This window comes from Myxocyprinus asiaticus, chromosome 10 (genome assembly GCF_019703515.2).
Source record: "Myxocyprinus asiaticus isolate MX2 ecotype Aquarium Trade chromosome 10, UBuf_Myxa_2, whole genome shotgun sequence".
Classification (NCBI taxonomy): domain Eukaryota; kingdom Metazoa; phylum Chordata; class Actinopteri; order Cypriniformes; family Catostomidae; genus Myxocyprinus; species Myxocyprinus asiaticus.
Window position 1 is genome coordinate 14,474,856 of NC_059353.1, and position 27,613 is coordinate 14,502,468.

General features: G+C 36.9%; 1 protein-coding gene across 1 annotated transcript; it reads right to left on the reverse strand.

Annotated features, from left to right (window-relative positions):
- Positions 1-9,456: 9,456 nt before the first annotated feature.
- On the reverse strand, positions 9,457-21,965 carry tmem182a (transmembrane protein 182a). The gene is made up of 5 exons (XM_051708006.1): positions 21,554-21,965; positions 18,382-18,520; positions 17,390-17,491; positions 10,509-10,646; positions 9,457-10,283 (listed from the first exon to the last, which is right to left on the reverse strand). Exons 1-5 carry the CDS (start codon positions 21,692-21,694, stop codon positions 10,057-10,059), a joined length of 747 nt encoding a protein of 248 aa, XP_051563966.1. The 5' UTR covers positions 21,695-21,965; the 3' UTR covers positions 9,457-10,056.
- Between the last annotated feature and the right edge of the window lie 5,648 nt (positions 21,966-27,613).

Genomic DNA, 27,613 nt, shown 5'->3' on the forward strand with positions numbered 1-27,613 from the left:
GGACAACACATCCTGTTTTGAGTAGATATTACAAAGTGATAACAAGCGTTCATCATTCAGAAATCACCTATATTAATTAATTTCTAGTCAAAGCTTTTAGTATTTTATAAACCTAAATATACCTACTATTAAAAAATGATTTGCTGCATGAATGAGTGCTTTCTATTTGATTCTAATATGTTCAAATTAACCTAAATACAGATGTTACCGAGGTGTCTTCATAATCTAGAATATAATTTCCATATCATTAGAATGCACTTTGTTCATTATCATATGCTTAATGTATAAATAAAATTATGTGCATGTCATTGTGTTTTATCATGTTGGACAAGTGAACTCATTTGTTTAAAAACAAACCGTTAACATGGGCAATATCATAACAATTTAATATGTTACTGTCATGCGGACAAATTGTTCAAGTGAAAGAATTCAATTACCATAACTTGTATAAACAAGGAGGTCATTGAATTTCAGTTCATATAATCTGCTTTAAGGAACATTGATATGTATTTTGTATTAATAATAATAATATGAAAAATGCAGCGATGAGCATGAGGATTTGGGCAGAGCGCTGTATAAATACAAGTAAATGTTTGTGTATTCTCTCTTGGGCTTTCAATAACACAAAGCACTATTTATTTTCCCTCCACGTTCTATTTTCATTAAATCTATTTGTCCCATTTGGCCAAAGATTTGCAGGCTCAAAGTCTAGTCTTTGAAGAGGATCTGCTATACATGAGCAAAATAAATGATATATATTTATTTTTTTCAGAGGCATATCTGTAAGCTAGGGAATATGATTGGATTTGACCTGATGAATCCTAATCAGGTCTTTAAGGTTTAACCCCATTGAGGTCAGATTACTGAACTCACACCAATATTTGAGGAACAGGATCAAAATACTAAACCGCAGTCAAGTAAAATAAATTTCCAACTTTCCTTTTGCTCAGATACGTCTGTAAAGGAAACTGATGTGATTGTTTCTTCTTAGTATGAATATGGCATACATACTCACATGGACAGAACAATGTGTTGCTTAGCTGGCTTTAATAAATATTAAAACAGATTTAATTTGAGGAAACAGTTCTAATCTATTTAATGTTGACACTAGAGAAAACTTATTCTATTTGTGACTCTATGCAGCTACAGTGAGATTATACATATTATAGTAAAATAATAAAATAAAAGAAGGAAATAAGAACAAAGTACAAAAAGAAAAAAAAGGGAAGCAAAACAGCTAAAAAAAAAAAAAAAAAAAAAAAAAAAAACATTATGCCCACTCATTGTAATATTAACAGTAAAATCCATATAGTAAAACAGAGATATCATTTAGGGAATCAAACTCCACAAACAGCCATATCACTCAAAAAATATACAGCTTTAGAGGAAATAACCATAAAGAACAAATACACCATAAAAATGCAGGAGTGTTTTACAGTACAATAGGAGTGTCAATTCACAGTAATACGAGTCAATTTTGATCCATTTTCAACCATCCAGATAAAAGATGGTACCTGACAAGTACTGACGCCTAAAATCAGCATCTAAAACCTACAATATGACAACTTGGAGCCGTGTAAAATATCTATTCTCAGCTGAATAGGTCTTTTCACATTATGTGGCTCACTATGGTGAACACAGAGAATTTGTGTCTGTGAGAGAAGTTAGATCGCATATCTCCTCCTAGTCTGAGAACTTGTTACCCCTTTCAGGCCTCTCCAGACTCATAAGACCCAAGCCCATGATCTGTGCTCTCACCCCGACCCACACCGCAGCACCCCAACAGCCTCCAGCAATCCATAACTGCCCCTACCTGCTGTGAGGGGAGCAGCTTCAAATTAAACGAATTATTCCAACACCCAACAGTCTGCTTTTCTCCCCAAACCAGGGCAGTGCCCAGAGAGCAGCCTGTTCAAATACTTAATAAGACAAGAGAGCAGGGTTTAATTTGTCTCTTCCACTCATTCAAAATGCACTAAATCCTACCTCTAACCAAGAGGTCATCAGTTTTCATTGTTCTTTATCACAAAACTCTTATAAAGGTAATGTTGTAGCTACAATATTTGAACAATGATCAAACTGAGCAATTAAATATTTCTATAAAATAACTTGAAATAACTATAATATGTGATTGCGAATTGTTTTGTATTGGCAAAAAGCCCAACGGCTCTTTGTTTTTTATTTATTTTAGAACAGGAAATATTGTTTAGATTTGTACTTTAGTTCATTTAAGTAAGTTGAACAAGAAGCAAAAATACTTTTTTTTTTTTTTAGAGCAGTTGTACTTTAAAATTTTATTGAAAATACTTCATTGTATGTCAGATGTCTTTGGTCAAACCCAAACCCTGACTTCAAACTAGACCTCACATGTTGGTCACTACAGCAAACAGAAAGCCTATTTAAACACTTTACTCAGCAAGACTGCGTAATAAAAAAAATAAATAAAACAAAATAGCTGAACATTTTGAAAATCACCATCTGATACCATCACTGTACCATGACACCCCCTCAGTACTTGTTTAGTAAGGTTTGGCTGCTTAAAGCGACAAACGAGGGCAAAAAAACTATAGAAACTGTGGAGCGCCACAAACTCCATAGGCCTTTAGGTCTACAGCATGTTGCACGTCTAACATACAATGTATAACAAGAAGCACAGTGTGCAGATAAAAAAGGTTTCTGTGCCATTTCTGTACCACTTGATTGCAAGTAATTATTCAAAAGCCTGTGCCCCTACTCTACTATCAACCACCTGACACTCCACATCATTGCAAAATTGAGATAAGAAAAAAAAACTATACACACACATAAAAACACAACATGTAATTTTACTGGGTGCAGCTGAAAAGGATTGTTTACCGTAACCTTGTAATCAACCTGCCTAGCAGCTCCACCATTAGCAACTATAAGAAGCCCAGCACAATCGAGGTTTGAAAGAGAGGGGCCCGCCTCTGACGAGCCTCCTCACGGTCTCAGTGATGGAGCACGACGCTGGCCCCACCATCGTCCTCTCATCGTTTGTTTTCAAGAAGCGCAATTTCCATTTCAGTTGGATTACACCTTTTAATGTATTGCAAGCTTTAAGAAGAGGGAAAGGGGGGAGGAGAGGAGGGGGGTATTAAAGCAGCATCTCTCATGCACTAGATCTCAAACGGGGAATTTGAGCCTTTGAGTGAAGAGGAGCAGATGAGTGCAACCGCAATTAAAATCAAAAGCCCAGTGCAGGGGCGCAACAGCCCTCAATAACCCTTTGTGTGCCATGGAGCCAATGGGATGATATGGGCAGCTGGAACTGGGTTACATGATAAGACATTACCTGCCGTTTTATCGTCACTTCAGATGTGTAATGTTCAAATAGGCATGAGCGCCACTTTACTAAGCAGAGATCTTCCCCCTAACCACATGTACAGAAATAATGTAATATTTTAAAGGAATAGTTCACTCAGAAATAAAAATTCTCACATTTGTACTCACCCCCATGTCATTCCAAATCCATATGATTTTCTTTCTTCTGTGAAATACAAAAAAGAGATATTTTGAAGAATGTGCCTGGATGCTCTTTTCCATATAATAAAGTGAATGGGGCCTGGGGCTGTCAAGCTCCAAAATGACAAAAATAAACACTGTGAAAGCACCAAGTAGTCCATATAACAAGTGTGCTATATTCCCAGTCTTCTGAAGCCATTAAATAGCTAATAGTAAACTCTCATTCAAGTCAGAATTCACTTTAAATCTTGTCTATATTTGAATCAATGCAGAGAGCAAGGTTTTCTGTGAATTTTGGTCGTTCGTCACACCAAGCTATTATATGACAACTCAAGTTAAATGGAACACTTGTATGGTACCCAACAGCCAGTCCCCATTCACATTCATTATATGGACAAGAGCAGCCTGGACATTTCTAAACATTTCTACTTTTGGTTCCAATTAGAAAGAAAGTCATATAGGTTTGGAACAACATGGGGATGAGTAAATGACAGAATTGTAATTTCTGGGTCAACTACAATAAAAAAAAATCCAGCTTGCAAAATGTTATCTGACGATTTTATTTGACCATTTCTGACATTTGCATGATAAATAATTATTAAAAATACACAATCATATTTTTGAGGGTTCAATAGATATCTGAAACTAATGACAGCAGAGTAAGTGTAACACAGAGTAACACTGAACAGAGCTCTCAGGCAGTTTATTTGGTAAATCACATGGTGTACTGTACAAGTTTACTCTCTTCCAGTTTATGAATGTTTTGACCTCACATGTCACGCAAACTTAGGGCTTTTATTTTTGTTATTCCAGCACTTCTGCATGGCTTCATATCGGCACCAGCATTGCTGATTTTGAATTATGGGTCTTAATTAAATGCTCGTGCTCTGCATTAATATGTGCATTAACATAACCCATTGTTTATTCATTATTTCCGAACCGTTTCTGAAATTATGTAAAACAATTTCTAAACAAAGACCAGGCTTTAATAAGACTTGTCATTTTGTTTCATGCAATTCAAATACTAGCAAGATTCTGAGGGGCAAAATGAACAAAATCAAACTAAAATGTCAAAAGGGATTACAAAGCTTCATGTAAATAGAGCTTCAGGAAAACTTCAGGAAGAAAGGGAAGGTGTCTAAACACAACCCAAATTGCTGCGGTTTTTGTTATAGCTCTTGTTTAATCTTTGCCTTTTTGCTGTGGAATATCTAAGGACATGAAAGAGTTCAGTTAGAGTTACAGTGCTCAGAAGCAACGAAAGTGTCCTTACACTTGCCTTTTACTTTTAATAGTGGATTTCGACTTGCAATCATGATAAAGCCACAGCCAAATATTTATATCCATGTCAAATATTAATTTCATGTGGCAACTTCGAGTAACAATTATGCAACCTTTTTAAGTTTACTTGTGAATTCTGTATTTGTGTGATGTGTATGAAAATATAAGCTTGTGTTGTTTCCTCAGAATGACTACATCTTAGTCTACATCTATCTATCTATCTATCTATCTATCTATCTATCTATCTATCTATCTATCTATCTATCTATCTGTCTGTCTGTCTGTCTGTCTGTCTATCTATCTATCATCTATCTATATGAACAATATATATATATACTGTATATATTATTTGCTGTTGACATAAAATAAAATATTTTGAACAACTGATTCTGAGTAGTGCGTCAAAGTTTGAGATGCATAGTGCAAAAAAACACAAGTTAAATACTCCCGAGTCTCATCCTAAACTGTCATGGTCCATTGGTCTAACCTGAAGTCATGTACTGTACATATTCTAGAGCTCCTGGTTGTCCTAGCCGGCCCGCATGAGTCTTGCTGTGGAACACAGTATTTTGTTCAGTGCTGTGAACATGCTCATTATCAACACACAATTATCGGGCCTAATCATGTGGAACTGAACAACAATCACAAGGGACTAAGGAACTAATAACACTCTCACCCAGACTTGCACACTCAGTAGCACACATACTGTACAGTACATGCATTTAATGACACTGCAAAGAGAGTGTTCCTGTTAATATTCTCTTCAGATATTTCCATAAATTTTCCAGGCCATATTTCCATGACTTTTGATGTACACTCAAAATAATTGATTCTCACTCCTGTCTCATAGTCACACACAAATATGCAATGAATGTGTTGAGTTATCTAGTCTTTCAACACATTCAGAACATTCATTCACACATCTGTCGCATCCCACAGATAGTATCTTTAAAAGGATATGAATTGATTAGGTGCGTGCATCAATCCCATTTCTGATGAATGGACACATCTGATTTCTTATATTTAGAATAGTGTCTATCACCAAGGTACATGATATATTTGTGGAAATGCTTATATTGTGTATCCCCTGAATAGTGTTATAAAATCTCTTTTGATATCTGCAGTTTGAAAGTGAAAGATCCTGATAGGCAATGTGGAAATGCATTCATTAGCACCAAACAAGCCTTTTGGATCAGCACATCATACACGACCTAGTACCAATGGACAAAAGCAATGTAAATAGAGTCCTTCAAGTTTACATGAATCCTAAAGAAAATTCTGTGCATTTCATGCCTATTCTTGCTGTGTACGTGATCCATCAACAAAACATTCAGTTTAAATTATATATCACTTTATACCTCCATGTTATTGTGTAATGTTTTGACTGTGCCTTGATTTCTCATGTACAGTAAGAGTGACCTCTAGTGCCAAAAAATGGTGATGACTGTTTTTAAACGATCAACATATAAGAAAGGTGCTTTTGATACAATGGAGGTCACCAATGACTCTCTACTGTTGAAGCATTTCAGATATTAGAATTTTATAACTCATGTTTTTGTAAGGTCATTTAGGGTCAATTTAACAAGGCACTGTGTGAGACATGTGCAAGCACAAGGTTACCATAGTCCTTCTTCTCAGGAAACAATGGCCAAACTGGTTTATCTAAGTGGCACAAAATCCTTACCATCTGTAGCTTACACATTACCTCTACAGATCAACAGTACTCACAGGTCAGTATATGAGCAGTTCTTAGTTTGGTTCTCATTTGTAATACGATCTACAAGCTTTAAATAACACACAGTTCAGCATTGTAGGAGGCCTACAGCTGGCTCTAGTGAAACTTAATACAGACACAGACATACTAAGATGGATGGTAAAACATGTGCTAACATGCAGAAACAGATACACAAACTCTAAAGTGAGTCCTGATGCACACTTTCTTGGAAACACTGGTCTGTTAGAGAGAATTCAGTGCCAACAGACATTTAAAAAAATATTTTTTTGTTGTCATGCTCAAAAGTTGTTGTGAGTTGGGGGGGGGGGGTTTCGAGCAACCTTACTCCCCCCTGGGCAGTCAAGGGCCCTTGGGCAATGGCCCCATTGGCCCGGTCGGTAATCCATCCCTGGTCACCTGCCATGTAGATGAGTCTTATATCCCAGAATTTCTGCTGTACATGGACGCACCTGCCTGTGTTGCATCTCCAGGCTGTCTGACGCAGAAAGGCATTTTCATCTCATGGCCTGTCTGAAATTTGCCTTCACAATTGGCCTACCTCTTTCTGTACTTTAAAGCAAAAATATGAGCTTGTATGCTTTGGTTGGTGATCAGCATGGATCCCTAAATAAAGGCTGACACAGCATGCATCAGTTTTTGGTATACAGCAGTTATAAAATGTACAGAGACAAAAACAAGTTATTTTTTTTATTATTTTTTTTTAAATTAAAGGTTTATTAAATCTTTGAAATAACACATCAGTTTTACACAATAGCGATATTAGATATTATTTACAAAGGATGAATCTCACAAAAACATGTCTAGGCCACATTACACCATAATCAAAAGTAGAAAAATAGAAAATGTTATTTTGCATTAAGATAATTTATTTTGCATAAGCATTGTGACTTTATTTTCATAATACTAAAGACACAGTTTTTTTTTTACTGTGTGTGTGTGTGTGTGTATATATATATATATATATATATATATATATATATATATATATATATATATATATATATATATATATATATATATATATGTATACACACTACCGGTCAAAAGTTTTGAAACACTTACTCATTCTTTATTATAATGTTTTTCTTCACATTTTAGAATAACATTAAAGTCATTTAAACTATGGAATAACATAAATGAAACTATGGGAATTATGTTGTGACTAAACAAAATCCAAAATAAATCAAAACTGTGTTATATTTCAGCATCTTCAAAGTAGTCACCCTTTGCCTAGAATTTGCAGACATGTACTCTTGACATTTTCTCAACCAACTTCTTGAGGTATCACCCTGGGATGCTTTTTAAACAGTATTGAAGGAGTTCCCATCTATGTTGGGCACTTATTGGCTGCTTTTCTTTATTATTTGGTCCAAGTCATCAATTTCAAAAGAAATTGTTTTAATTTTTTTTATTACATTTTAGATTTATAATGAAATGAATTAATATGGTGGCACAATTATATTTTTGTCTACAAAACTAATTTCAAACATTTAAGTATACGCCTTCAGATCAAAAGATTTTTAAGATCATGAGAAACATTTCAGTCAAGTGTTTCAAAACTTTTGACCGTTAGTGTATATATATATATATATATATATATATATATATATATATATATATATATATATATATATATATATATATGTATATTTTTTTTTTTTTTTTTTTTTTTTGTCATTATTCTCAGTGGTGATTATCATGGAGATTCTCATTACTGTAATACTGTAACTTTTACTGTTTAAGGTCAAATAAAAATGCTGTAATATAATTACTTTTTATTTAAATCAGCATAAATTAAAACACATACTACCATGATGTATAAATACTTTACAATTTAAATAATATTTAAGCATTATTTAATTTTACAATGCAAAAAAGGGTCCTTAAAATATGCTTCATTGTCTTTGAGCAAAGTATATTTTATTATTTCTTTCTTTTGATTTTGGGGGTGGAATATGACCCTGTTTAAGGCATGTTTTGTGAGATTCTCCCAAAATGTGGTGCTGTTTGAATAAACTGTGCAAACAAATACATATACATCTGGGATGGCATTAGGGTGAGTAAATGATGAGAGAATTTTTGGGTGAACTATCCCTTTAAGTCTGACTATGTAGATCATATAAAGCATTTGCAGAACAAAAAACTTTAAATAGCCATTAAAGGGACAGTTCACCCAAAAAAAGAAAATGTTCTCATCATTTACTCACCATCATGATATCCCAGGTGTTTATGACTTTCTTTCTTTATCAGAACACATTTGAAGAAAAATAGAAAAATATCTCAGCTCAGTAGGTCCTTAAAATGCAAGTGGATGGCGATGTCTCTTTTGAAGCTCCAAAAATTACAGACAGTCAGCATAAACGTTATCGATACGACACCATCTGATAAATTAATGTCTTCAAAAGTGACACGATCGCTTTTGGTGCAGAAAAAAGATCAATATTTGAGTAACTTTTAACCATAATCCAACGCTTCAGGAGAGGGTGGAGTCCAAGCATTCTCTCGTGTGACGTATTCGCATTGTCATGGACACAGAGGTAATCTCATGTTCTCCACGCAGTTGAGACATCCAGGATAATGACACAAATGCACCATTGTGAGTAATGAAACAAATCTAAACCAAAACCAACCAAGATACTGTACAGCGTTCCTTATACTATCTTGTAAACAGTGCTGCTTTTCCAGCTGTGACGCACGTGCGTCAGTTCTCACGTGTTTCAAATGCCAATGCGATTACATCACACGCATGTACCGCTGCCAACCGGAAGCATGATTTAGAGCTCAAAAAAGTACTTTAATATTTATCGTTTTCTCACCAGAGATTATCGTGTTACTTTAGAAGACATTAATTTAAAAGCTGGTGTCATATGGATGATGTTTATGCTGACTGTGTGTGATTTTTGGAGCTTCAAAAGAGAAATATCCATTCATTTGCATTTTAAGGACCTACTGGGCTGAGATATTTTTCTATTTTTCTTCAAATGTATTCTAGTGAAGAAAGAAAGTTATACACACCTGGGATATCATGAGGGTGAGTAAAAAATGATAAAATTTTTGGGTGAACTGTCTGTTTAAATTAACTATTAAAACGCAAAGTGCTAAACATGTTATAATTAACAAAGTTCCAGCAGGCACAATGAAGTCTACATATAATACACGTTGGTTATGTTTTTCCAATCCAGGCATTATAAAAAAATAAAAAATAAAAATGCAGCAGTTCATAATAGACATATTTATAATGCTTTGTGCAATACTACACTCACACAAAAACTCACACATACATGAGGTGATCCCAAACCATCCATGATCCATGTTTACAGTACTGCTCACAGCACACGGAAAGGCAACATATTAAAGCAAGATGTGCAGAATTCAAAGGTAAATTCAAATCAAACTATTATATCTTTACCCCAGCCTGTGATAAATCTAATGTAACTTCAGAGTTTTAAGGTCATGAACTGTAAAGAGGGCAAACCTGTTTTCTTTCAATGCTAGACATGTTTTCTGAAGATAACATTTTATTCCTCTGTTTTCAATGTCAAATATCATCTTTGGGTTCAGTGGTAATTCTGTTGGACTGTACGGCCAATCACAAGGAAGAGAAGACCAGTCAGTAGACAGAAGAACACGGCCACAGGAGCAAACATGAAAGAGAGGCCATAACTCCAATTGAGCTCAAAGTCTGAGCACCTATTAGACCTCTGATAATCCACATACAAGCTCATCACGTCCAAAATCTCAAGCCAGATAACATACATTACAGACACAACAAGAAGGAAGAAACCTAGAAAACAGAGACAGCATAGAGAGTTGGAGATATGAGAGATAGAGGGTAGAGAACATTAGATGTTTAGACATCTGCAACATATTCTTTAGATTTCCACAACAGAAGTACTGCACATGTCCAATTGAAGAGAAGAGATAAAACAAACTGTTTGAGGTTCGAGAAATACATTTTAATGATATTTAAGTTTTAATGAAATATTACTCAGTATGATCATTAACTTACCAGAAATGAGGTAGAGTGCACCCCCTGCTTTATAAAGGCGATGACTGGCAAATGGAGCTGCACAAATGATAATGAAGCCACCCACAATCACAGTGGCCACACCTATCAACATGGAGACACTCCAGAAGCCTCTGTAGACTGAATAATAAAAAGGTTTTTAAGCCACAGGGAAAGCTGTTCATGGTTAGGGTAGCTAATTCAATGATGGTGTTCAGTGATTAGCATAGAGGCTACCTCTATGCCAAATACAGTGACATTAATCTGGACCTTGAAAGAAAACATGAAACCATTCGCAACCCATTTTCCTTCCATAACCTGTCATATTTCCAAGGGATACAGGATATTCAACTTGTAAAATATGTAAGGGTGACTTGGAATTCATTGGATCGTGAAATGTGAGCGTTACATACCCGAATGAAGCTGCAGTAGGTGGTTGGCTTAATTTATAGAAATATTCCGGGATCAATATAAATTAAGCTCAATCACCAGCATTTGGAGGGTTTAAAGGCAGAAATGTGAAGATTATAATTTTATAAAAACACACATTAATTCTTCTATTAAAACTCATGTATAATTTGGGCTGTAAAGTTGTTTAAATCATATTTTTACAGTCAATTTAGGGTGTAGGGTTTGTTGACATTACATAGTCATGGCGACGAAGTGGTAAAATTGGCTATAATTACACAGAAATTGTTTGTAAGTGATTTTATCACATTAAAATCATGTTAACATTCATATTGTTTATGTCTTGTGGCTATACATTTAAAACACTGAGTATTTTAACATTTACAGTTTGGCCCCCATTCACTTCCATTGTAAGTGCCTCACTGTAACCCAGATTTTTGCTTTTTTTAAAGAAAAGGAGGGGCAAGTCATAATGTATTTTTGTGGTAATCAATATTATGCCACAAATGCTGTCGATTGAGCTTAAATTGTATTGAACCTGGAATATTCCTTTAATTCAATTGTGGACATTGGTTCCAAATTTGTTTATTTTCTTTTTCTTTTTATTATTATTATAATTTTTTTATTATTATTTTTATTTTTATTTTTTTGTAATCATTTTTATTTTTTTTATTCATACAGTAAATAAAGAAAAGCAAAACATATCTACATAGAATCAACATTTTACCCCTCCCCTTCCCAATCCCCAACCTTGCCCTGACCCTCAACAAACATTCCTGTGGTCACACAAGTATATACACAAAAGAAAAGCAAACAAACAACCAAATAAAAAAAATATATATATATATTATATATATATATATATATATATATATATATATATATATATATATATATATATATATATATATATAATAATAATTACACACATTTATACCTCTACCAATCTCTCCATTGCCCCTCCCCAAGAGCCCTCCATAAAACTCCAAATATTTGCCCCATTTCCCAACAAACAAATCTAAGTCCCTCTACCATCTCCGTGCATCACTCCTGAAATGGGGGAGCCCCAGCCGACTTCCATCCCCTTAAAATAATTTGCTTGGCAATCATTACACTGGTCAGAACCCAATTTTTTATGTGTTTATTCCCCACATCGATGACCGCACCATCACCCAAAACACAAAACTCTGAACCTTCAACCAAAATTCCTGGATCTCAACACACCACCAAAAAACATGGGCCATGTCTCCATCCTCTGACTGGAATTGCCAGCAGGTGGGTGTGTCTTTAAGACCAAGCCTATACAATCTAGAGGGGGTCCAATAAAATCTGTGTAAAATCTTGAATTGCATAAGGCTCACCCTTGCATCTCTAGATGCAGACTTGATGTTTTTTAGAATCCTAGCCCACACTCCCTCCTCCAATACCAAGTTTAAATCTTTCTCCCATAACCTCTTGATAGAAGTTAAAGCTCCTTCCCTCAGACACTGATTTAGCAGGGAGTAATACACTGATGCTTCATGACCTTTTCCAAAAGCAGTAATCACCATTCCCAGAGTATCTGCCGCTTTAGGGGGTGTATGCTACTCCCAAATATAGTACAGAGCAGGTGGTGCAGCTGTAAATACCTATAAAACTGAGATCTGGGAATCCCAAAATGTTGAACCAAATTTTCAAAAGATTTCAATACTCCACTCTAATATAGGTCACCAAGTGTATTAACCTCTCTCACAATCCACACTGACCAGCAGAAAGGGGAATTATTAATACATATTTTTGGGTTCAGCCATATGCTCGAGGCAACATTTAAATAAAAGTCCAAATTAAACACTCTGGACACTTTTGTCCATAGATATTGGGGTGTAACTTAACTTCTCCGATTAGTTTGATAGAAAGGCTTTGCAATGGCGAAATAGGGGCAAGAACTTCCTGTTCAATACAAAACCAGGGAGAGGCTCTCTCAGGTGGAAGCGACCAATGAGCCAAATGTCAGTGTGCATAATAGTAAAACAAAATCTTGGGTAGGCCTAGCCCACCTTTATCAATTGGTCTATGTTACTTATTAAAATGTAATCTAGGACGCTTACCATTCCAAATGAAGGACTTCGCTATGCTATCAAATTGCTTGAAATAAGAGAGGTGGACATCTACAGGGAGAGATTGTAGCTGGTAGTTACATTTTGGAATACAATTCATTTTAATAACATTAACCTTCCCAATCATAGATAAATGTAATGAAGCCCACCTGCCCACATCGCTCAAAAACCTTTTTATTAAGGGGTCAAAATTAACTAAACTAAATCAGACAAATTTACTGGGAATAAAATGGCCAAATACTTAATGCCCTCTTTGGACCACTGGAAGGCGCCTGGCTGGAAAACCGTTACCGGGCAGTACGCTGTCAGAGCCAAAGCTTTGGATTTAGACCACCTGACTCTGTATCCTGAGAACTTAGAAAAGGAATTAATGATTCTGTGGAGGCAAGGCATAGATCTAGTAGGGTCGGAGACAAGTAATAAAATATCATCGCGTAAAGCAAAAGCTTATGCGCCATACCTCCCGCCACCACCCCTGGAAAATCATCTTCCCTTCTTATCATGGCTGCTAATGGTTCCAGGGCAAGAGAGAACAATAATGGGGAAAGAAGGCAACCCTGCCGGGTGCCCCTATCCAGAGTAAAATAATCTGAATTTAATCCATTTGTTTGTTCTGCTGCTACCGGGTGTCTATAAAGTAACTTAATCCATCCAATAAAAGTATTCCCGAACCCGTATATTTCCAAAATCTTAAATATATAATCCCATTCTACCATATCAAACGCCTTTTCGGCATCAAGTGAGATGGCAGCGACCAGAGTCTGATCATTCGCCACTGACCACATGATATTGATGAAATACCTAATGTTATCAGAAGAGCTGCGGCCCTGAGTAAACCCCACCTGATCTATATGTATAAGAGATGTCATAACTTTACTTAATCGATAGCCAGAATTTTTGACAATATTTGTACATCTAGTTGGATCAGGGAAATTAGACGGTAACTCTTACACTCGCTTGGATCTTTGTCCTTTTTAAAATATCAGACTGATCCGGGCTTGTGTCATGATTGGCGGGAGCTTTCCATTCTTTAATGATTCCGTATGAACTTCTAACAAAAGTGGAGCCAGTTCTGTAATTACCTCGCCAAGCTCCTCCAAGATTATCTCAGGATGAAGATCATTTTTTTGCTCAGTCGTCAGTTTAGGGACTTCTAATGGTTCCACAAAGTTTTAATATCTTCATCAGTAGACGAAGATGTGGATCTATAAAGATCAAGATAGAATTCTTTAAAAGCATTACTAATATCAATGGCTGAGGTAAAAATTTCACCACCAGCAGATTTCATTGAGGGAATGGTAGAAAAATACTCTCTCTGCTTTATATATTTAGCCAAAAGCTTCCCTACTTTGTCCCCCAACTCAAAGTATGACTGTCTTGCCCCGAATAGCCAAAACTCCACCTTCCACAACAAAATAGTATTATATTTGTGTTTCAATCGGGTCAATTCTCTAAGGCCATCAGACGACATTCGGCACTTCAGCTCTGCCTCGGCACTTTTGATATTCCCTTCCAACTCCTCGAGTTCTCGTGCTTTGGATTTTTTGATGAATGAGGCATACTGTATGATCCGACCCCTAAGAACCGCCTTAAGTGCCTCTCAAGCCACGCCCGCAGAGGATACTGAGGACCAGTTGGTCTCCATATAAACATTGATTTCAGCCTTTAACATTTGTTGGAATTCAGGATTTTGCAAAAGGGATACATTAAAGCGTCAACTATATGATTTATTTTTCTCCGTATGTGGCAACATTTCTAAACTCACCAGAGCGTGATCTGAGACTAAGATGTTTCCAAGATTAAATTAGGGATTTAGGGACTGATGAAAAGAATGTATTGTCCCTACCAGTTCAAAAGTCTCCAGATATCTGTAAGACCAAGATTTTTACACATCCTGTGAAGCGTCAGTGTTGCTCTAGGGGGCTTACACACTTTTAATTCACTATGATCAAGGATTGAGTCCATCAATAGATTAAAGTCTCCTCCCAATATTATATCATGAGGGGTGCCAGCAGCTTGCAACATCCCTTCAAGATCTATAAAAAAGCCCTGATCATCGTAATATTAGCCAAATATTTGCCCCTGAATTTCTGCTAAAACTATAATGACTCTTCCTAATTTATCTTTACTCTGTTTGAGACATTTGAATTGTAGATGTTTACTTATCAGTGTAATGACTCCCCTGCTCTTACTTGAGCCAGCCCTAAAGAAAACATGTCCACCCCATATCTTCCCAAATTTTTCAGCTTCCTGCGGGGAAAGATGCACTTCTTGAAGAAACACTATATCATATTTCTTATGTTTAAGAAAAGAAATAACTTTCCTTCTTTTTATGAGGTGCCCCAACTCATTCACATTCCACGTGGAGAGAGACAATTCACTCATATTAACATTTGGCATTTTTACATATTAGAAAAGATAGAGTGTGTGTCAAAAACAAAATTATAAAGACCACATTCCAACATTAGTGCAACAATCAAACCCCGAACCTCCCCCAGAAGAAACAAACAGAAAAAAGAAAAACACTGTGCACGACATCACCAACTGGCATCAATCCCTCTAAACTCAAACAGTCCATGTACGCCTACGAGAGCCTCTGCGAAAACTTTGCCATCGGATTGCTCAAGTCCAGTGGCCAATAGGCGGGATAAACACAAAGAATGTGTAGATTCATCCACATAACTGTCCCAAAGGTGTGTTCCTCCACAAAACAAGCTTCAGCCGTTTGCGTAACCAGCACAAAAAAAAAAATGCCGTTCAGTTTCCTCGGGCAGTCAAACGAATGTTCAGTGAGCCGGCCCATTCGACTGTTATATGAGTGCATCAGATGACCCAATCACTCCAATGTCCTGCAAGAAATACTCCACAAAACAAACTCCAACCAATAGGAGGCATAAGCACAAAGAACATGCTGATTCATCCACAACACTGTCCCGAAGGAGTGTTACTACACAAAACAAACTCCAGCCGCTAGGCGGAACCAGCACAAAAAGAAACAAAAAAGGCACCCAGTTTCCTCAGACGGTCAAGTGAATGTTCAGTGTGTCAGGCCCACTCGGCTGCAATGTATCACACAATGACTTACGCACTCCATTGACTTTATGAAGACTTCGCTTGTTGTGGACATGTAAATACTTTGCGGCCATCCTTAGCATCTATTCTCAATTTGGCTGGGAACATCAGTGCAAAAGTGACCTTCCATTGATGTAAGAGTTTCTTGCATTCCTTGAATCAATCATGTTTCTCTCTTGTCGAATTCACAAAGTGGTTCTTCCAAGAAAGCCTTCCTTTACTCCTCGCCTCGCGTAACACAAGATCTTTATCGGATGATCTCAGAAATTTGACCAGAATTGATCGGGGCCTGTCTCCCTCAGCAGATCGCTGAGCCGGAACACTGTGAGCTTGCTCAACTTCCATCTTATGGCCTGTTATGTAAAGCAGACTCGGAAAGAGCCCGTCTAGTAATTCCACCATATTCTGACCCTCTGCTCCCTTAGGAATTCCAATAATTTGGATGTTGTTCCGCCGACTACGATTTTCCATATCCTCCAACTTTTCCCAGACACTGACATAAGTCAGTTTTGGTCGCTAGCGGATTAGCAGCTAATTCCCTCTCCGATGACTCCAGATAACCGATCCGTTTCTCGGCATCCCCCTCTCTTGTAACCATCTCAGTGAATTTAGTCTCCATGGCAGTGATCGATCGACGTATTGCAGCAAGATCCTCCAAGTCAGCAACGACCTTCGTCAGCATTGCTGACACATTCAGCAATTCACGCCGAATCTCTTTCACCTCTCCGGCCAAATTAATCCCTGGTCCGAGGCCTCTGGGTGGTGTCAGCTTGAGCACATAAGTGTATTTTAATGTCTCCAGAGCCCGAGGATTTTGAATTCTTTGGCATGTTGTCTTTCTAGAACAGTTATGGATCAGGGTGTATCAAATCTCACTGATTTATATCATTAAAAGTATCAAAACTAGCAAAGTGCGCAGAGCTCGCTGTTCACACATCCGAACCTCACATGGAATCACGTGACCTCTGAAAATGTGTTTCTTTGATATGAATTTATAATGTAGAATCTCCTCAAATACTTTATGTACAAAAACTTAAATTAATTGAGTTAACCCAACTTAAATTTGATCTGTTCAAATAACTCTATTAAACCTTGCAGCTTGTTACTAGCTAGCAACAAACACAATAGCATATTATACTGTATATATACCTTTGTACTGTATAACAAGTATAGTGCTGATAGAAGTTTAAAGATCCCCAATCAGTCATTATAATCATGTGATCTAAATTCACAGTAATTCAACTATGAAGCAAAAAACATGCAATGTATTATAAATAAAAAGTCCATAAATTTAAAAAAAGGTCTTACTTATTGCAGATGTATAGCTAGTGGTGTTGTAGGTCTCGTCGGGGATTGGAAAGGGAAGAAGATATGCAGGTGTGCATACCTTTACATGCATACCTTCCTGTTCTAATGGAAGAACAAAGAAAATTTACATGTATTAGTACAAGAGGTTTTAATCACTGTTTCAATTAAGATTAAAAAGTGTACATGACCTCATTAAAGTCATTTGCCAACTGAAGTAACCCAAACACTTATTCACTTTCTCTATGAACATTCTTTAGCCTTCTGTAGGGCAACAGGTCAGAGGCTTTTGATTGATCTACAGTACTGTGCAAAAGGTTTAGGCATTTGTGAAAAATGTTGCATAGTGAGGATGTACTCAAACAATAATGCCATAAATAGTTTTCATTTATCACTTAATGTCATACAAAGTCCAGTAAACATAAAAAAATCTAAATCAATATTTTGTGTGACCACCTTTGCCTTCCAAACAGCGCCAACTCTCCTACACCTGGACACCGTTTTTCTTGGTTGTTGGCAGATAGGATTATCCAAACTTCTTGGAGGATTTGCCACAGTTCATCTATCTATTTGGGCTGACTTATTTGCTTCTGATTCTTCATGTAATCCCAGACTGACTCGATGTTCAGTGTGGGCCATGCCATCTGTTGCAGGGCTCCCTGTTCTTCAGTTCTATTCTATTTGCAAATATTTCCTATTGACACACTAAAGCTGAAGATATAAATAACCATCTTAATACAAATGTTTTTGTGAAACATCTTATGTGCATAAGACTTTTGCACAGTACTTTATATTTAGTGCAAAGAGGGCCAACACCACACTCCTCACACTTTCTAAAATGAAATAACTCAATAACAGTTCTATGAAGTGGTGACCTAAGTCTTTTAGATCCTCCTCGGTTGTAGAGTTTGCACCTAAAGGACAACTTTTTGATCTTGGAATACCACGACAGACCCCTCTGAAACTAAAAAAGAAAATATAACAGTCTCTCTTACCGAACCAAAACTCCCACAGGTTGTCCTCCTCCATTTTGTCATCAAAGGTACAGCGCCACATGAAACCCTCATGGTAAAAGGTAATATTATGGCCATCACTCTCCTGTAATGAGCCGTGGTTGACCAGCACATCACCTCGCTGTGAGCAAAGAGCAAAGGTCAGAGAGCAATGGGCACCTGTTGCGGAGCCATTGATGTGACAAAAGCTAAAAATAGCTTGAGGACTGCAGGTTGCAGTCTGTGGGTGTGAGTGTGCTGTCAATGCAGGGTAGTAACGGATTACATGTAATCTGGATTATGTAATCAGATTACAAAAATAAAGTACTTTTAATTGAATTAAATTACATTTTAAAATACTCGTAATCGGACTACAATTACTTTTGATAGATTACATGAGTACATATTAACAAGGCAACAGCAGTAAATTGTTAATAATTTATTGATAATTTTCATATAAGTATCATTAAATTCTTACCCCGAAGCCCAATAGTCTCACAGTCTGAACATTTTGAGCATGTGGTCCTTTTATGTTACTTATCAGTAAGCAGTAAGCATTAAATTTGCTTTATTGTTTTTAGATGAAAGCTTTGATCTAGGCAACGTTGTTGCTGTTGATTTTATGGTTATTCATTTTTGTTCATTTTATGATCGTTTTATGTTGATTTTATGGTCATTAATGTTCGTAATGCTGCTATTGTTTTGTGCACTTAAAATGAACTTGATGTCTCAGCGTTTTGAATTATAAACTCAGGCCATGCAGTGTCATTGTTGTTAGATTTAATGTTTATTTCATTCATGTAATGTTTAATGCACTTTTTAAAAATTTAATAAGGAGCTCTTTTTGTTAGTAATAAAGAATGTAATCATTTTTTTCCTCTTTGTTCTTTTGTTAAAATTATAATCTTACTCAAATGCATGTGACATAAAATAAAATAGAATAAAGTTGAAAGTAATCCAAAAGTACCCCAAAAGTAATCGGATTATATTACGTTACTGATTTAATTTTTCGTCATGTCATTTGTTATCTGTACCTGATTACAATTCACAGGTAATCCGCCCAGCACTGTGCTGTTTATGTGTTTAGCTGCAGAATACAAAATAAGGGATGTTAAGGACATTATAAACTGTTATTGTTTGCAGAAGTGGTTTAGGTCTGGGAAAAGTGACAAAATGTGTCTCAATACAGTAGAAAGAGAAACATGGAGTAATAACTCAGATTTCAACATGATCACACAGGTAATCAACATGCTGCTTCCGTACTTTGAAATTGACCCCATTCTGCAGATTTACTGACAAGTGCCATCCCCCATAAGACATTTTTGCATTTATTCAAATGTGTTTACATTTCCTTGTGGTGCTACTGATAGTGTGTTGCTCTGAGTCATGGGTCCGGAAATAAATTGCATTTTCATAAACAATGATGAGTACAATGTTTTTTTTTTTTTTTTTACTCCACTGACAGTTAGGTTTAGGTTTGGGGTTTGGGTTAGGGCATAGGGTTAATAAAATATGCATTCATGTTGATGGTATTATATACTGTAATTTAAAGGAGCAATATGTAACATTGACATCAAGCATTTAAAATGGGTACTGCAGTCCAAATTCAAAATATTGGAGAGAGTTGTCTCCCCCGCCCCCTCCTCCCCAGACTTGAAGCTCATACAGGTTGCCAGGTTGGGGACACGCAACAGGAATGAGCAAACTGACTATGGCAAGTGACGAGCCTTACACTGTAAGTTGAACTGCTAATGTATACTGTCCGTTTGCAATGTTTTTATTGTTTGCAAAATATAAACCAGCTCATGTGGATTTTTATAACTCTGTCAATGTTAGCTAGATATATTGCTGGCTTCCATGGCTGTAGCGCACTGTGTTTGCCAGCTAACTTGTTTCAAATCTGGCAACCCGGGGTGTCGAAATACTATTGGGAAATGGGCAGTGGGCGGGATCACACAGGCCAAAACACAAACAGAAATTCCAGCCCAGAATGGACATTTCAAAGTAGAATATACTGGCTGTAGCATTGTTTTCGGAGAAGCCAGTATTTCAACTTAGCATGTTTCCTAATTCTCTAATGACATATTATGATAATTTTATGCTTTAGTACAGTAAATATATTACATATTGCTCCTTTAAAACTAGAAATACGACACTTTTGCCGGCACCCTGTGGGCATTTCACCTCAACAACACTTCCAGCTTTAGGGCAGTGGTTTGATTTTCAGTAATCATAGACCGATTTCAGCAGCAGACTGTTCAACCTCCTATTAGTACTATTCACCCAGAATATTTGCTTAAAGGCTTCCCTGATGAAAAATACTGCTTAAACCACAATGCAATTTCCATGATGATCCATTCTGGTTATTATTAGAAAGGTGCTGGTCTAGCTGGTAAACCAGCATATACCAGAGGTTGGTTGACCTGCATGATCTTTCATGATACTGGTTGACCAAGGAAGTCTTGCTGGTTAAGCTTGTTATAAAGTCTGAGCCTAGTGGTGTAACAGCACCCAAAACACAACATGGTGTTTTGGTGGTGTTGATATTCCAGGCACAACCTATGAATGCCACTGGTTACCTTGACATAAACTTTACCTTTAATCAGGCACTTTTTTATATATATCTCAGCCTTCTCACGCACAGACGTATCTCAGTAACACCTCAATGTTCTTGTTTGTCCCTGTCAACTCTCTGTAAGGGGAAATCTTATTCATGTGTGACTCCTATGAATAGACATTGCAGTCGGATTCCAGTTTCATTGCTCAGTATCAAGTGTGGTATCACACTGCAGCATGTGATAGTCTACTCTACAGCAACTCAAAGACTGTAAATAGTGACGTACAAGCATGTCATATGACTGTGACTGGTTAGAACCCAAATAAGCCCATAATTGCTCGAAGACTTTGCTTAAATAAGAATCAAATAGCAGGATGATAGGATTAACACCGTTTAGTTGAAAATATACACTAAAGTCCAAAATAAATGTAGTTAATAGTTCTGGAGAGAACAATTTCTTCTTCTTTAATTACTAATTTCATCCTTCACTAGATCTAGTCTTCAGATAATGTCCCGGAGCTAAGCTTCATATCAATGAAATATATGTACAAGTGTACATGGTGCTTACAGCTGGTTCTTTAACATCTATTTCTCTTTCCCCTAAAAGCCTCCACCCACCTCCAAAGTGCTCGGTCCATCTGAATGTGGCTTGCAGGTCTCTGATGCCAAGAGCCAATAGTCACCTAATGATAAGAGAATTAATAGAGTTGCCAAGGCACCAAAGAGCCCAGCAAAAAATTGTGCCACACGTAACTTCATGATGACAATCTCAGAGTGGAACTTTTCTCAGCTGTTTGGTGTTTGTTTCAAATAGTCTCTCTTTTCATAAGCGCTGAAATTATGTAACTCCCCCAATCTGCGTGAAAATCGAAATCTCTGCTCCCGTCCTCTTAGGCCAGTTACGCTCAGCAATGCTCATGAATTCTGTGGGTGGCTGATTGAGGAATCTTCCTTGCTCCAGTGTCTATGTGTGTGTGTGTGTGTGTGTGTGTGTGTGTGTCAATGTCCTCTCCCCTTCCCAGAGCTGTGGTGTCAGGGCAAGACCTGATTTTGGATGGGGAGTGGGCTTCATGTAAGCATGCTATTATTGGGGCTATTTTGGTCTGTTGAGTGAAGGTGCCTGCTGCCTCTCTCAGAGGAGTGGTTTTAAAAATGGGAAACGATTTTAGGAGGGAGACATATGGACCAAAATATCTCCTTATCCCCCCACAGGAGGACAATCAGCTGAGGGAGGAATAAAAATGAAGGAAGACACCAGAGCCCAGCATTCCCAACGTCCTTCACAGAAATAAGAACTGTGAACTATGTAGGAAGTCATGAACATGAAGATGAATCCAGGTTAATATCTTTACATCCATTTAGACATAATATATGGATTTCTTATATTGGCATATTGGCTTTTTTATTGTAGTCTATTGTAAGACTTTAGTTTCCACTTTCATCAAAGCTATTGATTGAAATATATGGGCATATATGAACATTACTATAAAATTATAGTTAATATACTGTATGTGGGCATATATTTACATATTTCCAATTCCACTATTCGTTTGTGACATATATTTTAAAGTAAAGATGCAAACATGAACCGAACAACAGTTTTTCACTAGAATACATTCTAATATAGTATGTATCCATCCATATACTGTACGTGACGTAGCAATTCATAGATCCTATATGAATGTCATATGTGGGTAAATGGGAGAATATATGTTACATATATGAAAATGACAATTTTATGGTTATGGTTGTACATATTTTATTTATGTAATATTCATGTTCATGTATGATTTTCTTTTTCGACTTCACTTATATACACACACACAAATACACACTGTATTTTACATATATTGCCATTTAGATTTCTGTATGGGGTCAATGCCTGGAAAATGGAAAATCTCATCTCATTATCTGTTGAGTGGGGCATTTTGCACTGAGCAGAAAAACCAGGAACCAATTATCACTGTGCTGTGATTGAACACCAGGGCCTATGAAAAGGGCGTCCATCGCATACAGCTTTTCTTGAAAGTCCAAGATCCTTTGAACTGTGAAAAGTGAAGGGATATTTAGGTATTAGGGGTACAGGAGACAAATTGTGCAAGCTCAAATTAAAAATAATTGCAGCAGATGTCCATTGATGATTGCAAGTGTTGAAAGTCTTGGCTTGTGGAACTTTAGCCACCATAGTAACTGTCTCTAATGTTTGTCAGTGTCGTGTCTGCACAGAGTTACATGTGCCAGTGTTGTAATACTCGAGACTGGACCCGGCCATTTTTGACTGACAATATCAGAGATTTTCACGTTTGCTCCGCATTTCAGTCTGCTGCGCAAAATCAGAAACAGTGATGCACAGTTCACAAATAAATAATTCTATTGAGTCAGATCTTTTCACCAAATTGGCCAAACAGGTTAGCAAAAAGGTCTGAATTGATTGGATATTCAGTCTGATTAGTTCAGACTGCTCATCTCACTGAATAATTTGCAGCAGCTTCTCACTCATTAAAACATCATCAGAATACTTTAGAAAATGGAAAACAAACCAATGTTGGATGAAGTGGATATTTACATACAGTCAACAAAAGACTGCTTTTTGAGAGGTAACTTTGAGAAACTTCCATTGGTGCTTTGTCTAGTTAATAAGGGGCTGTTCACACTAAATGTGTTGTTGCATCCATCCATGCTATTTTTCAGTTGTTTTTCTATGTAAACATGCTAAACGGATGTCTTTGACCGTTGCATTTCGTTTCGCTGTTTTTTGGCGTCTCATGCAGGAGCGCCACAATTTATTTTAAGATCTTTTGTCAAGTTAAAAAGAACATCAGCTGTTAAAAATGTGTCGCGAGACACTCGTATTATACTCTATTCCCTGAGAGCACATGTACAACACCCAGACATCTATTTAATGTGTGTTTACTTCTGGAAGATGTCTATTTTACGTTGTTTGCTCATCTGCAATACATCTATAAGATGTATGTCAATAAGTATGACTCAGATGTTAATAAGACATTCAGCAAATGTCTTTGAGACATTTATGATTTAGAATAATTGTAAATCTGATCTTTTTAAGATGTTTAGCAGATGTTAGATACTTTCCAGATCAAAATAGACATCTCGGAGACATTTGTGTGCTGTCTAGTTTCATTGCACTGCCTTGGTCTGAATGGCCTCTAGTCTTTTAGAAATGCTTTAGCCATAGAAAATGTAAAAAATACTTCTATCAGGAAAGACTTGGGATGATTGGAATTAATACGAATGTAGAGATATTTAGATCATTTGGCGTAAGCCCCGTCCTATGGTTCAGAGCTCAGATACTTGCTCGAATCGTCAGATCCTGCCGGAAGCCGAAGAAAGCAGGGGAGAGGAGCTTACCACTATGGAAGATGGGACCTAAACTGGTGGTGATGGGGTGGTTGGGGGTGAAAATAACAAGGCATTACGAATGATGAAATAGCTGTGTGAGCTTACAAAGCAGAGGCTGGATTGTGATTGGATGAGATGCCTGACTGAATGAAAGCGTGAAGACCATGAGTCTTCCTGCTAGAACTACTGCTTACACTTCAATTTCTATCAATGTCATCAGAATTGTATTGTTTCTGAAAAAAAAAAGAAAATGATTTCTGTGCATATACCGAGATTAATCTTGCAGGCAAAAGTATGCAGAAATGCTTACATGACTTACAATGAATTAAATATAGTAGTGCAACTGAGGAAAATGTTAACAAATTGAATGTAAATGTTTAGATTCACTTTCTGTGTAAACATTGTCATATTTTATACATTATTGTTTTTTTGTTGTTTTTTTTTTTTTTATTGCTCATTTTAGTTATAGAACAGTAATACTGCATTTTGTAAAGCAGAAATGTTTACTTGACTTGAATAGAATATAATAGTATACAGAAGCTGGTAGTTTGTATTACTGTAAGCCACATAAGCACTTTGAACCTTTAATTTTAGTTTTTCACTGACATTTTGTTAACACTGACATGTCGTAATTGTAATACCAATTTGTTTACTTAACCTAGGAAATGTCATTTATTAAATTTTTATTCTCAAATGGTGATATTGTTTAACCAACATAAGAAGAAAATTATAAATTAGGTTTATTTGATGTATGCGCATAGAGTAAATAGTTCTTTAAACTATACATTTAATACATTCATAAAAAACTCTTGTCTTAGACTCAGCCTTTTGGTCTCGGTCTCGACTTGGACTTGGCCCCTTGGTCTTGACTCGGACTCGGCCCGCTTCTGGTCTCGGTCTCGACTCGAACTCGACCTACTCTGGTCTCAGACTAGACTTGGACTCGGCTGAGCTGGTCTCGACTACAACATTGCCATGTGCTGCTAATTACAACTGTGTACACTTCAACCTCTCATAATAGAGAGAAACAACATGCTTTTTATACACACAGAAAGGCAGCATTAATGTCTCTTTACTACTGATTTGGACTCATTATCTTAAATTAAATTATATGTTTTGGTATGGTCAAAAGCATTCGTTTAGCACAAGTTGTGAAGTCTACATGTTTGAGTCCATGTGATTGTGTTTATGTAAACTATCTTGGGAACATCACTGTATCAGCTGCACTGGGATGATGAAGTGTCTTGGCTTCCCCAATTCCATATCCAAGGCTTGAGAGGATCTGTAAACAAAATTCCAGATGGCAGTTTAGCTCTAAAATGACAATGATATATGCTTGTGTTGATTGAAAGTCATGCTTACCTGACACCATAACATAAGGGTAGCGACAACTAGTATAGACTCAATTGTCCATAAAAACTGTAAATCAAAGCAAGTTTAAGTTTATGTGAGACATATAAATAGGAGGTAATATATGGGGAGTTTTTAAAGGCATGGCATCCACCCTCCCTTGATCACCCATTCAAGTGACCCGACATAACTTAGTGAAGATCAGGAAGATGTTTGCCTGTAGATGGAGCTCAAGTTATAAAGTAGTTTGCAGTGTGGAACTGAGTACATTATACAAAGTACAGTACTTTATAAATACAACATACTTAAAACTGTGTCTAATGCTTCAGTAAGTATCATAGGTTTATGACCAAGAATTACACAACAAAATTTGTGATTAGAATATAGAATATTGGTTTCCGGTATGGCAGCTGGCTGAGACGAATGTGGAGAATTTTTTTTATAATTTTTCACATTCTAAAACACCACATTGTGCTAAAAACTGTTTTACTCAGGGTTACAATTAGTCTTCAGAAGAATGTGGACTTAGAACCTTAGCTTTAGCATAGTGTACAGTACAGTTTATTTTAGATAGGTTGGGGGCAAACATGAACGAAACAATTCAAGGACAACGCCTGAGACTGATTCTAAGGCTGCCAAACAAGAAGATGAAGTTTTGACTGTCTCCTCCTTAATAAACATCGCACCGCTCTCTCAATGGAGATGGCAGTAAACCTAAAGACGGCCCTTTTGCCTATGCAAACATCCTTGGATGCCCTCTGGCTTATTGTCAAATCCTACGGCCCTCGTCTGACTGACATGGAAACTGCCCTCTCTGACCATAGCGGCAAACTAACATCAGCGGAGACCATTGTTTCAACACTTCATGTTGAGGACAACGTGCTCAAAGATAAATTTGATGACCTCGAGAACGGTAGCTGACACAACAATCTGTGAGTTGTGGGCTTATCTGAAGCAGTCGAGGGTCATTCCCCAGAGAATTTGTGTCGAAGTTACTCGTGGAAATACTTGATGATGATTCCTTCTCCACTCCACCTGAGCTCGACAGGGTTCATCGAACTCTGAGGGATAAGCCAGCTGACGGTGAGAGACCTCGTCCAATTCTGATATGCTTTCTCCACTACCAGGACAAAGAGCGAATACAAGAGCTGGCTAGGAAAAGGGGCCGTATTCTCTACCAGGGCAAGCAGATTTAAATTTTTCCTGAAATAAGTTCCCTGCTGGCTAAACAGCACACCAGTTTCAAATCAGTTAAATCCAAGCTGTATGCAAAGAAGGTGAAGTTCTGTCTCCGATGCCCTGCTGAGCTGCGGGTTTACTATATAGACTCAGAGCACAAATTTCAGACTGCAGAGGCGGCTGAGTTGTTCTCCAGCTAACATATTGGTGAATTAAACTATTTTTACTTGCTAGGTGCGTGGTTTTATAATGACGGACTAAATGGGCAATGGACTTGAAATCTGGATTCATCATCTCCATGGGGATATATAGTAGATGAAACTGACCATTGCACCAGTTTATTTTGTAAATGTTTTATGTTTTCTTCTCAGCACTGGTGGTTTAAAATGACGTATGTTTGACTCATGTGGTTTAAAATGTTTAACTCCCACTGTATTCATGTTGGTAGGAGTTTGATTTCAATTACAAATGTCAGTTGTTTCATTGGGCATTTATTCTGTTCTTATTTATATTGTTTGAGAGGTTTCTCCTGGTGAGTGAAGGTGTTAGTGGTTTTGGACAGTTCTCCAGAAGTGTAATAGAGTTATGTCTGCTGTTTGCTCCGTTTTGGGGGGGGGGGGGGCATAGGCAGGTGAGGGGTGGGTTTGTGCATTGTGGTAATACAGGGGTCACCTTTTCTGTGTTTTTTACATTTTGTGCCATTTTACTGTTTTGTGTTATTTGTCCCCAGCACTATAATGCAATAACTGTGTTCACGCGATTATTGTATGGTAATTTAATCTTCCGTAG

Excerpts from the sequence above, each read along its gene's own strand:
- tmem182a (XM_051708006.1), bottom strand. The coding sequence starts at position 21,694 with ATGAAGTTACGTGTGGCACAATTTTTTGCTGGGCTCTTTGGTGCCTTG. Across the intron at positions 10,647-17,389 it reads TAGCTATACATCTGCAATAA|TCTACAGAGGCTTCTGGAGT; the intron begins GTAAGACCTTTT and ends TTTATTATTCAG. Across the intron at positions 10,284-10,508 it reads TGCACTCTACCTCATTTCTG|GTTTCTTCCTTCTTGTTGTG; the intron begins GTAAGTTAATGA and ends TCTGTTTTCTAG.